The sequence below is a fragment of the Grampus griseus genome (assembly GCF_964374135.1).
Source record: "Grampus griseus genome assembly, chromosome: 7".
In the NCBI taxonomy this organism is placed as follows: Eukaryota; Metazoa; Chordata; class Mammalia; order Artiodactyla; family Delphinidae; genus Grampus; species Grampus griseus.
Genome location: NC_139001.1, coordinates 29,280,813 through 29,294,451, shown reverse-complemented (window position 1 = coordinate 29,294,451; position 13,639 = coordinate 29,280,813). Strand labels below are relative to the sequence as shown.

The 13,639-nt window shown below is 38.6% G+C and overlaps 1 protein-coding gene across 1 annotated transcript in view; it reads right to left on the bottom strand.

Annotated features, from left to right (window-relative positions):
* Positions 1-13,639, bottom strand: part of DYTN (dystrotelin) — a gene marked incomplete at both ends in the record, with an annotated part of 50,944 nt that overhangs the window by 15,013 nt on the left and 22,292 nt on the right. Inside the window, 2 exons of the mRNA XM_082658172.1 lie at positions 10,792-10,940; positions 12,431-12,542. Of these exons, the coding sequence (XP_082514298.1) occupies positions 10,792-10,940; positions 12,431-12,542 (261 nt within the window). The remainder of the gene's footprint in view (positions 1-10,791; positions 10,941-12,430; positions 12,543-13,639) is intronic.

Sequence of the window (13,639 nt, the reverse complement as noted above, 5' to 3'; positions counted from 1 at the left end):
TTTTAAGTTTAATAGATACTAACAATTTGCCCTCTTTGGGCACACACACGTACGAATATTTGAATATTTGGATGCATAGTATAAGGTCTGCAAAGATATACCCCAAAGAGATTACCTCTAGAAAACTCGGGACCAGATGTCGGCTGGGAATTATGGCTGAAAAGGACTTTACCCTTATCTGTAATATTTTAACTTTCTTTAAGGCAAACAGATTCAGGTCTTATTTGTGTAATTAAAAATGTTTTTCTTTATAATCAAAGAAAGAAATGTATTACATACAAAAGATAGGCTGTAGCAACTTTAAAAATGAGAAGGAGGTGACAGGGAGTAAAAAGAAAGTGAAATAAAGGAGGGAAAGCAAAACCTCTTTTAAATTTCTTGCCTCAGAACAAAGCAATGTTAAAGTGAAACAAACTGTCGCATTGTGAAAATGGCTTTTTTTCTTTTATTCGAAGCAGGAAATGGAGCAGCTCTTCATTTGTCCCCGCACATGTAACTCCTGCTCTCTGCCCGGCACTCCAGCCAGAGGCGTTCTTGGATGTGCAGTGAGGGGTGTCTGAGTGGTGCAGCTGCATGAGCTGCTGATGAAAACGCACACAGACCTGAAAAACCTCACCCAGAGGCAGCGCATAGGCTGTTCGTTCCTGGGTGGTCACAAGACTTACTCTCCTCTTCACACTTCTACCAGGAACAACTGCAGTATGAGAACTCTAATTTCTCTTTGATGATTGAAAAACATCACAGATGATCATATTTTGAAGACCTCCCTTAGGATCTGACTGTACTGATTACAACGATGAAGGGACACCTACAAGTGGAGTTGCACATGGGAGGGCAAGTCAACAACTGATTGAAAACATGATAAAGGAGTTGCAGACTGTATGCTTAAAAAAACAAAAAAAAGAAGCATTTCTAATTCCTTTGATGAAAAAAATTTCACTGGGATTTTTAAAAAAAGTTTCTTCCCTCTTATGTTTCTTTCACTTTCCTCTCTCATCTCTTCCCTTTGAAAATTCCTGAACGTTTTCTTTATGTACGGATGAACTAATTTTCTCTTTTCCCCTACTTTTTAATTACATCGAATCTTAGATAGTGAAGAGTCAAGTTAAGGTATTGTGGGCAGAAGAAAGCCTTGTCTGTAAGTAAGCTATATTTAAAAGTTTCGGGCAGAGACTTAGTATCTACGGACACTGGAGTAATTTAAAAATATCAAAGTTGAATACAGCTGCCCTTTAGGATGTAGACTTGGGAAGAGTCCCCTCAAAGCTACACTTTATCCGTTAATTGTGCCTTAATTGTTCTTTTCCCCTTCAGACTCACCTGATGATGTGTGCTACTGCCGTTGGTTTGTTGAGCCAGAGATACTCTTTGAGGTATTTGTTTGAAGGCCTCTGTGGCTGCTGTTTCTACTGGTCTAGTTGGACTTACATACCTCGGTGTTTCAGATCTATTGTACTGAATGGAGAGCCTGTTACAAAAATAGAATTTTATGAGAGGTTGTAATAATTTTTAATGATCAGGTATGACATTGAGGAGAGTCTTTTTAGAAAAAATGTCAAATCAGCTAGTCAATTTAATATCCAAAAATAGCAATAAAGTAGTTCAACTTTTTCCTCTGTGCTCTTTTCCAACTACTTAGTTGATATGGAGCTAAATAGCCAATAATAGGAACAAAAATTCCATTTCCCTCCTTCTTGATAATCTAAAAATGAGAATGCAGAGAAGTTCAGGGATGACTACAGAAAATCCCCCAGGTCATCTTGTCCAGGTCAGATACTAGGGGTTCTAAGTGCAGATGTGTGTTTATTATGTCATATCTAAAAGAGCATAGAATAGAGTAGACTAGTTTAAGGTCAGGCATATTCCATTTTATACAATTCCATTTAATTTCGTTCCCTTATTCAAAAACTATTTGAAGCATCTTACCATCTTGAGTTATTGCAGATAAAAAGACTTCTTTTAAAAAAAGCAGAGAACTCCCTGCTCACAGAGACTTTACATGTAATGAACAGACAAATACACAATCATTTCTGACATAGTGCGATTATTTCTACAGAATGCAAAGAGAGTATAGGGAAAGAAGCGATTACTCTGGTACGCTTTAATTATGTGTTTAAGGAGTGGGCACTTTGGGGTAGAAAAAAGCGTAACCCATGACTTCTTTGTCACACAGCTTCTGAGTAACACAATCTATTCCTACCCCGTCTCAAATCATTTTAACACCTTGGGGTTGTTCAACACCATTTTCTGCATTCACACAGATGCTTACAAACAGCAAAGTACATATTGAATTTGTTTTTGAAACAAAAATGGCATCATTCCATACACATAATTCTGCCACTTGCATTTTTCTCTTAATGTATGATGATGAATTCCCTCTAGTATAGTAGATAGGTACTAAAATTTGTCCTTAAGTAGATTCACTATGTTCTCTTGTATGTTGTATCGTATATAACCGACCATTTGTCTACCAGTGTATCTTCAGTTTGTTTATTTAGTGCCCCCCCCTCCAATGCTATAACATTTATCTTATTTTCTATGTAGTAATGCTCTTATTCGTGTAGGACAGAGTTCCAAAAATGGATCAAGGGCCAAATCTTGTATACATTTTTATGTTTAGTAGGTACTATTCTTCTAAAGCCAATCTCTCCACATGTGCATAGATTCCATCCCACCTTGGCTGCCGAATGACATTGCTCCAACAATTCCCCTCTCTTGCACCAGATCATCAAGTTTTCCCACTACAAACTCATCCCCTTCAGTATACTAACATGCCGTTATTTTCCCCGTCATAACCAAACACTTTTCTTAACTTCAGATACTCTACTACCTACACTAGCTCTTTGTTCCCTCTATAGTAAAAAAAAATCCTGGAAAGAATTTTCTTGTTTGGTATCTTGAATTCCTCAACTCCCATTCTCTCTTAAACTGCCTCTGGTCTGATTTTTTTCTACAACCACTGTCCTACAATACTCTTTTTGAGGTCATCAATGAGTTCCTCAGTGTTAAATCCAAAGGTCAATTCTTACTTGACCCAGCAGCAGCATTTGACACTGCAGACCATGCCCTCCTCCCTGAAACACTCTCTTTACCTGTCTTCCAGGATTCCTCATTCTTGGTTTTCCTCTTGCCTCATCCATCACTCTTTCTCAGCCTCCCTTGCTGGTTTTTCACCTTCTCTCCAACTGTGTCATGTGGAGTGTCCCATGGTTCAGTTCTCAGTTTTCCTCTCTTCTCCATCTACACTGTCTATTTGGTGATCTCATACAATCCCATGGCTTTTAAAACCATGTATGTCGGGCTTCCCTGGTGGCGCAGTGGTTGAGAGTCTGCCTGCCGATGCAGGGGACACGGGTTCGTGCCCCGGTCCGGGAGGATCCTACATGCCGCGGAGCGGCTGGGCCCGTGAGTCATGGCCGCTGAGCCTGCGCATCCGGAGTCTGTGCTCCGCAACGGGAGAGACCACAACAGTGAGAGGCCCGCGTATCGCAACAAAAAAAACAAAAACAAAAGAAAACATGTATGTCAAAAATTCACAAATTTGATCTCCAATAGACTTTCTCCCAAATTCCGGACACGGATGGAAAACTGCCTACTCAACATCTCCACGTGGATGTCTGAGAGACACGTCAATCTTAACATGTTCCAAACTGAACTCCTGATCTTCCCCTATGATGCTGTTCTACCGATAGCCTCCCCCATTTCAGATGACAGCAACTTTATCCTTCTACTTAATATAGCACCACCATGACCATACATCTAGTATATGCACAAGAATTGACCTCTAGATCTGAGGAAGAGAATATAAATTTTATGAATTGATTCAAGTATATAAGGAACCCTAATATGTGACAAAGTTGGTATCTCATTGAAGTGGGAAAAGATAGATTGGCTATCCATCTGAAAGAAAGCAAGCTAGACCTTTGCTAAAATAAATTTCAAATGGGTTGAACATTTAAATTAAAATTCAAAATAGAAACATTAGGAAAAAATTTAGGAAAATATTTATATAGCCTTCCTTCTACGCTGCCCCCTTTAGGCTGTTGTCAATATTTCCTCCTTCGTTCCATTCAGCCACACTAGCCTCCTTGCTGTTCTTTGGAGCTGCCGGGCACACTCCTGTGTGTGTCTCAGTTGGCAGTCTCAGTTAGCGGTATGCTTTTGCAGGTACCTGTAAGATTCACTCCCTCACCTCCTTCAAGGCTTTGTTCCAATGTCACCTCTCACTGAGGACCACTAAGACCACTCAGTTTAAATTTGCAACCAACACTCCCTCTAAGTCTTGCTCTCTCTTACCTGGCTCTTCTTTCTTTCTTTTACTTTAGTACTTTTAGCTCCTAATATATTATTATAATTCATGTATATGCCTATTTTTAATTGTCTAGTTTCCCCAGTAGAATGAAAGCTCCGTGAGATCTTCATCTCTTTTGTTCCCTGATATATCCCAAGTACCTAGAAGAGTGTTCACTAAAGATTTATTGAATGAATTATTTTTCAGATTATTTTCTGAAAAGTCTATAGCCATTTGTACTTCAACCAAATGTCCAGCTGACCTAATTTCTTCCATGTTCACCAGCACTGGACGTTATTCATTTACTCTTTGCCATTCTGTTAAAGAAAGTGGCAATATCTCATTGTTCCTTTAATTGGCATTTGTCTAACCGCTAGTTAAGATGAGCATATCTTTGTGTGTTTCATGGCCATTTGGAATTCCTCTTCTGTGATTTTGCCTGTTTATATACTTGGAGTCTTTTCCTCCTCGCCCTCGCTCTCCTCTTCCTCATTTTCTTCTTCCTTATTTCCGTTTCCTTCTCCTCTTCCTTCTTTTCCTCTTCCTCTTCTTCATCTTCTCCTTCTTCTTTTTCAGTTTTTCCTATCAATTTGTAGGGACCTTTCCATAGCACAATTTATCCTCTTAGTGAAAATATTTTTCCAAGTCTGAGACTTATTTTTGATTTTGTTTATAATATCATTTACCATGAGAAAATGTCTACATTTTCATGTCGTCATATATATGTGTGTTTCTATTACTTCATGATTCCTTATTTTGTTGTCTTGCTTCAAAAGGTCTCCTCCAACCCCAGGTTTCCTAAATTTTTCTAATATTTTTATTTTAAACTATGTTTACATTTAGACTTCAATCAATTTGGAATTTATTTTCATTTATGGGGCAAAACAATGGATACCTGATGGATAGCCAGTTAGGCATCTTTTTCCACTGAACTGAAATACCACCTTTCTCATATGTTAGGCTCTCATTGATGCTTGGATCATTAATCAAATTTTGTATTCTTATCCTCAGATCAATATACCCATTTATGATTTATACTATATTATTTGGTCATGGTGGCTCTAGAGTAAGTTTTAACGCCTGTTGAAGAACAACCCTTCTCACAATTTTTTTTCACATCTTTATTGGAGTATAATTGCTTTACAATGTTGTGTTAGTTTCTGCTGTATAACAAAATGAATCAACTATATGTATACATATATCCCCATATCCCCTCCCTCCCACCCTCCCTATCCCACCCCTCTAGGTGGTCACAAAACACCAAGCTGATCTCCCTGTGTTATGCGGCTGCTTCCCACTAGCTATCTATTTTACATTTGGTAGTGTATATATGTCCATGCCACTCTCTCACTTCGTCCCAGCTTACCCTTCCCCCTCCCCGTGTTCTCAAGTCCATCCTCTACGTCTGTGTCTTTATTCCTGTCCTGCCCCTCTCACTATTTTTTATTTCCACAATTTTAAATATCCTTGTATCTTTATTCTTTCAACATGTCTTCAAATTTATTTTATCTTATTTAAAAAACATCATGATTCTATTTGGAAATGCATTTAATTTAAATGCAGTTCATTCTTATTATCCATGGTAGCTATACTCTTTGCAGTCATGTGAACAATGAATTAGTGGAAACTGAACGATGGCTCCTGGGGGAAACACAGGGTTAGGATCTTGGAAGTCTCTGGTCAGAACATTTTCATCAACCTATCAATATATAACCTTGTTTTTCATGTGTTTCTTTTCTCTATTTTTATTAGTTATCTATTTTATACATATTAGTGTGTATATGTCAATCCCAATCTCCCAGTTCATCCCATCCCCCACCCCCATGTGTTTCTATTTAAAGATATATGTATACTGTTTAATGTTTACTGTTGATTCAGTAACATTGGACCCATGTAACTCGTGTCTGAACGAAGCTTATTTCATACACGTAGTTTTTGTTAAGACATATCATAGCCTTCTCGCGCTAGGAACGCTAGCCAGCACTTCAGCACCATGTTTGGAGGCTATTTGCAACAGTGAAGTCACCAAGAAAAAGCACAAAAATGTGAAAAACATGGCACAAGATAGACTGTGTAAAGGACACGTGTTTATACTCTAAGGGCAGAAACCAGAAGGCAGGGTGTCACTCAGTTCTACCTCAGCTGTGCATCAGGCAACTCACATTTTTTTCCCACTCTGTGCATGGCTGCAAATGACCAAAGAAGCATCGCGAGTACGGATTTTAAGGTTAATTTTTGAATTGTGTATATTGTTATGTTAGTGTCTTCTCTTTTAGGAATTTGCTATGTTTCTCCCTTCTGCTCGGGTCTTGTTTTCTGTATATTCAATCAAATATTACAGCTTTCCTTATATGGGTTTTGTATCTTTTTTGTTAAATTTTTTCTAGTTTCTTTTAAAAAATAATTTTACAGGTATTGTAAACGGGATTTTTATAAAATTTCTAGCTAGCTATTGCTGATATAGTGAAGAGCTATTTGTGCATACATATTTTATTTTCCACCACTCAAAACCAATTAATTCTACAGTTTTAGCTACAGTTTTAGCTAGAGTTACTTGTGGTTTCTTGGGGATTCACAATCATATTAACTGTAAATGGAAGTAATTTTGTGTGTTCTTTTTCACAGTTTTTATATTCATTTTTTAGTATATTTATAAGAATGTCCCAAAATATATAATAATAGTGGTAATATTTGGTACCTGGATTTCAGTTATGTTTTTGTAAGTGAAAATATTATCAGTGTAAGCTATTGCATGGAATCCACATTAAAAGGAAGGAGGCTTATTAGGATGAAGAATGTTTGCTGAATCAATGAATGAATTCAATATTACCATTTGGCAATAACCATGAATCTCTTAGAAGATGGTCAGTACCAATGTGCAAACTTAATAGATAGCAAGGATATGATTTTGCCTATTATCATAATGTAAAATAGTAATATTCCACATTAATTTCCCCTTGACCAATCACTAATCAGAATTTTTGAATTCATCAGTATCTAGGCTAAAGTGCAAATTATTCCATTAGAATTTTACTTTGGTGAACAACTCAGTTGTACTCTGGTGAACGGAATATAATACACCAACATTTAAAGAACATTCAGCTTTGCGTAGGACTTGCAATTCCCTTTCCTCATCTTGTCTCCACGAATATTACTCTGGGAATAGGAAGGACAGGTTATCCCTATTCTCAGGTGAAGAAACCAAGTCTTAGAAACAGTCCCTGAGGCCACACACAGAGTTGGCTGAGAACAAGACTTCTGTGTCTCTCTGTCCCAGGTTCAAACTTCACTAACATCTTCCAACACTGGGTAATTACTCCTTGAGACACTTTCATACCCCATTCTAAAAGACCCACTTTATCAAACAACCCATTAATCCCTCCATCATGCATCCATCCATTTTATTACTTGGTCTGTCAGTCATTCAACAAACACTTATTGAGCATTTATCATATTCAGACATTTTTACAGATTCTGGAAATACAACTGGAAACAATAAAAGTTTCTTCCCCCAATGGAGCTTACATTATGGAAAAAAAATTTTTAACTAAAAGTGAAATTTGTATAACGTCAGATGCTGATGAACTGCTTTGAAGAAAAATAAAGCAAGGGAGGAGGATTGCGAGTGCCAGAGTGGGGACAGGGGCTAAAATGTAAATGGGTGGTCAGGAAAGGCCTTAAGGATGAGATGACATTTGAGCAGAACTTTTGCAAGTATTTAGGAGGTAGGCATCAAGTCATACAGAGAAGTGGTCTAGGAATATGAATTCTTTTTTTTTTTTTTTTTTTTTTTTTGCGGTACGCGGGCCTCTCACTGTTGTGGCCTCTCCCGTTGCGGAGCACAGGCTCCGGATGCGCAGGCTCAGCGGCCATGGCTCACGGGCTCAGCCGCTCCGCGGCATGTGGGATCTTCCCGGACCGGGGCACGAACCCGCGTCCCCTGAATCGGCAGGCGAACTCTCAACCACTGCGCCACCAGAGAAGCCCTAGGAATATGAATTCTTTAAAGTAAAGGTTTACGTCTTAAGAGTGGGGGGATCTGGCTTAGTCTTATGGGGAGGAGGGAGGAATCAGGGCTGGAGCACAGAGGTTGGTGGGGAGATGACACTGGAGAGGTTCCCAGGGTAGCTCAAACATGCAGGAGTTTTCTAAGTCATCTTACAACTTTTAGGTTTTAGCTTAAAAACAATGGGAAGCTAATGGAGGGGTTTAAGGCACAGAAGTTTGGGCAAGATGAGTGCGTGAGGAATGCCATCATATTTTAAATTTGTAAAAGATCAGGCAGGCTTCTGTGGCCAAAAGAAATGCACATAAGAGCATGGATCTTTGTGTTCTAACTATGAGAATGGAGGAATTTCGACAAGATCTCAAGTATTCAATAAATCCAGCTGATTAATTGTCCTAATTTACTGTCACTCTGTCAGGGAAAGGTGAAATAAATGGCCTGAAGAAGACAGATGAATTGGCATCTGATATCTTTGTTTCTATTTTAAAATTTAAATTATTTGTACTCTATTAAAGCTATACATCAAGATGATATCCAAATTCTCTAACTTTAAGAATACATTGGGGCTTCCCTGCTGGCACAGTGGTTAAGAATCTGCCTGTCAGTGCAGGGGATACGGGTTCGAGCCCTGGTCCAGGAAGATCCCACATGCCGCGGAGCAACTAAGCCTGTGTGCCACAACTACTGAGACTGCGCTCTAGAGCCCGCGAGCCACAACTACTGAGCCCACTTGCTACAACTACTGAAGCCGGCGCGCCTAGAGCCTGTGCTCTGCAACAACAGAAGCCACTGCGATGAGAAGCCCGCGCACTGAAGAGTAGCCCCCGCTCGCCACAACTAGAGAAAAGCCCACGCGCAGCAACAAAGACCCGATGCAGCCAAAAATTAAAAAAAAAAAAAAAGAATACATTGATAACCACCTGCTAGGAAAATGTGGTACAGGTATAAGGCATAGCATCTAATGCGAAGTCAACATGCATTTTTTTTCCCTTTAAAGAGCTGTAAAAATACATTAAATTATACCAAACTGTAAAAAGTGACAAAATGACCACAGAAATAGGGTCTGGGATCAAGAAGGAAATATGCTGGTAGATGTCTGAGAAAAGTTTAGAGAATTACAAAAGAAATTAATAAATGAATACCAATTTGATTAAAGTGATCTATTCTTATACTTCTGGTAGATAAAATAAGAGTGAATGAACTATTCTGGGTTTTCTTCTCCCAAAAGTCTGATGATCATAATCCCATGGAAACAGTACCTCTTTCCTTTATCTTCTGAAATTTTAAATTATAAAGAAGGAGTTACTTCAGTAGTTAAAGTCATGAACACTTTTTTTTTTTTTTTTTTTTGCGGTACGCGGGCCTCTCACTGTTGTGGCCTCTCCTGTTGCGGAGCACAGGCTCAGCAGCCATGGCTCACGGGCCCAGCCGCTGCGCAGCATGTGGGATCTTCCCGGACCGGGGCACGAACCCGTGTCCCCCGCATCGGCAGGCGGACTCTCAACCACTGCGCCACCAGGGAAGCCCCATGAAGACTTTCAAAAAGTCATCTTTAGGCTGGTGCTCAGGTATGTGATGGGCGATCTCAGATACCAGTGGTGCTGGGACATCCTTTGAGATGACCCTCTGAAGCATAGTTTGGCATTCTGAATTTTGAGGATTAACAAAATTCACAACTTTTGATGCAATGGTTTTACCTGAGAGAATTTATCTTAATAAAATATATAAAATATTTTATATATTTTATATATTTATATAAATATATATAATATATTTATATATATAAATATATATAAATATATAAATATATATTATATATATATAATATATATTTATATTTTTATATATATTTTATATATATAAAATATATAAAATATTTAATAAAATATAAGAAAATGCGTGTGTAGGGATGCTGACTACAGAATTTTGGTGGGGGGCAAAATTTGAAAATAACCAAAATGTTAAGGGATTGCTTGTGAATTATGGCACTTCCTTATAAGGATAAGAGTGAGGTCATTGAAATGATATTTTGGAAGCTAATGACAGGGAAAATGCTCTCCGTTTAATGTAAATGGAGAAAAGGTTGAAAAGTTGTGTCTGTAGCATAATTCCTGATCTGGTAATGCTGAAATGTGAATAGCGCTCACCTGTGAGTGATGGAATGTGTCTTTCTTTTCCTTTTTTTAAAAATAAGTATTAATTCTGAATTAGGTTTTCAAAAGTAACCCAACAAAAAAGAAAGATGTTGGAGAAAGTTATTCAAATACTCTAATACTAAAAATCTTCTGTGTCTGCCTGAGGTCTTTAGTTGGGATAACTCTAAATGATTGGATGGGCCACTTAAAGGTATTTTTGTCTCGCGGTCTACTTTAAAATTAAAGGTCGCTTCTAGAGGGGAACAGCATCTTTACCCCTCCCCTGCTTGCTGGCTTCATAACCTAGTACCCAGGCTCTGGGTTGCTAACCTGCACGACTGTCACTCGGAGACACTCACCTGGCCTGTGCCTGGTTAGCCACATCCCTTGGATTCACCTGGTCCAGCAGCCACTGCCTTCTCGCAGCTTCTTTCCTCCTACAGCGCCCTTGGAGCAGGTTGTTTCTGAGGGTCCTGAGGAAGAGTTTTGTATTGTCTTTTGTTGACACCTGCTGGAATGGCCAACAGAACAAGAGGCACCAGATCAGTCTTAAAGTGGTCTTCTTTCCTTACGTGGGTGGATTGGCCACCATGGAAGTTTCTGAAATTATTTCACTTACCGTGATGTCCACAGAAAAATCATCTTACTTCCTTACTACCTGAATTTCTTCACATCCTCTCTCTATACACATACGTATAGTATATGTTTCCAAATTAAATACCCCCCAACTTCTACAAAAACTCCTGTTCCTTAGAGCAACCCAGGAATGGGGAAGGTTAAAGCTAGAAGAAGGTATGAAAGCTAGAAGAAGGTATGAAAGCTAGAAGAAGGTATGAAAGCTAGAAGAAGGCATGAAAGAGGACTAAGCCTGTGGTTACTAATTTGGAGGATTCCTCTGAGATTTTATTTCCAGAAAAATCCTCATACATCTAGTCTTGTATAAAATATCAATGGATTCTCAGACCACCTGAAGTCCCCCCCACAGGTAAGGCAAAAGGAAACAAAGCAACGAGACCTTTAATTAAAAATATTCAACCCTTGAAATCTAAAGTGTAATAACAAAATGACCACATGGTGTCAGTCTAATATCAATAAGCCCTATTTCTCCCCAGACTTCTAGAAACAAGAGGATCATAGGCCAATAATCTGAGGATCTGGGTTAATAAAATTTAGTAAAGCAATATCCATTGAAAATTATTTGACAAGATTGAGGCACATGACTTTTGTGGACCATTCATGGTAAAGAGAGAATGAGGGGAGAACTGTCCTCAGTAAAGGTAATTAATCAATATTTTTCACTATTGTGAAATTTGGGGATGAGGCCATCTGCATGGAGAAACGGACTCATACTCAGCGATGAAAAGAGAGTGTCCTTTCTGGAAAAATTGAAATGCTCTCTGCTTTAAAATTACCCTATTTCTCTTTCTTCTTTGCAAGAGCTGAATTCTCTTGCTGAGTATTATAATTTTCTTTAAAAAATTTTGAAAGTCAGCTATGAAGTCTTAGTTTTACACTTTTCCAGTCAAAACTGAGATAGAAATCTTTCTCTTTTGTTTTTCCTAAGGAAAAAATTACTTGAATTTTAGTGCTCAGGAAAAGACATGTTAAAAAAGAAAATTCCCGAAATGTACTGGCAACTAGAGACCTTGAGGCGTCATTTTACCAAACCAGGGCTTTTTCTTTTTAATCTGTGTCCATTTCCAATGCCTCTCCCCTCTTACCGCTCAGATATTTTCTAGTGCACAGAAGGAGTCAATGGTTTCACATTAGACTCTGGCCTTTTCTTATCCCCAAAAGGTTTATTAAAATCTACAGTGTAAAGAAAGTATATGTATATTGAGAGATATTTAAGGTTGAGCTTGCCACTTCCTTAGTCTTAAATATTATATGTATGAAAGGAGCAGAACCTGTGGTTTTCCAGGAGGAAAAGTTTTTTAATTGCTGTAGCTTTCACTGATAAGATTCATGAAGAGTTTGGTACACGGCATTAGATGTTACCTGGATGCAGTTCTCAATCACAGGATGAGACTTCTGGTGGGACTTGCTCTGAAGACCAGATAAGAAACACACCTGACAGATGTCAAAGTTGAGACACTTCAGACAGCGGTATCTGTCAATTAAAATGGAAGTGTGACTTACATCACTACTAGGAGGTGAGCAAAGAAAGTATTATTCAGGTGGAGAATAAGCACCCTAAAATATACAGGAGGTGTCTGAGCTATCGAGTGAGTATAAAGTTGTCTTCTTCTGTTGGCATTTTTATAACATGACATTAAATTAATATAGTTTTGTCAACAAACTATCATATAGAGGCCGGATTCATCCTCTCCACCCCGCCCCCCAAATACCAAGTGTCTTTTACATGCAGGGTATTATGTGCTACAACATTTAGGATAGACCCTTAAGTCTGCAGCCACATTTGTGCAGCTGCATAATTCATTCAGGTAATTTGAATTTAATTGCCAACTTAAAGGAAACCGGGAGATTTCCAAAAAGTTTGAATTCTAGCTTCTCTGGAAATGTGTGAGATATGATGATATTGGACCTGTATTCTTGTGTGGTGTTGGGGAAAATAAAACCATAGATAAAGAATCTAAAATAAATGTGTCATTTATCAGAAATCTGTATGTAGGAAAGAATAACGTGGAAGAGAGGGAGTTCCTCACCAGCCAGGACTGAGTGACCACCACACCCAGGTTTCTTAACACATCAGTGTTGCAGGCTTTCTGTTATGGACAGTTACAATCTTAAATCTCCTGTGATCAGAAAGACAGGCGGAAATCTTGAGACACTCTGGTAGGGAAGGGTGTCTCTGGGCACTCAGGGAACATGTTGTAATATTGGGGAGGGCTGGTGAGACCTCATAGCCATGAATTAGTAACTTTTAAGGATGAGTGGGATCATATTGTTTGTCTGCAAAATATCAAGGATCTATACTTTTTTTCCTGCTTCAACTACAGAGGATGCGGCATAAAGTAGGGTCTTCCTCATCAACGGCAGCAATGGGCGAGGACAAGGGGACAGCTACACCTATAAGACAGTCCCTCCCCAGACTACTGCCCTCATTTATACTCCTTGCCTTGCCCCCAATAGCATTTGAGTTTTCAACCCCGGTCTTCAAAGTTATAAAAATTAAACTATGACAAGATTCCTATGCTCTTCAAATTTCATATCTGGCTGCAAAGACATGATATGGAAGCTTGAGGT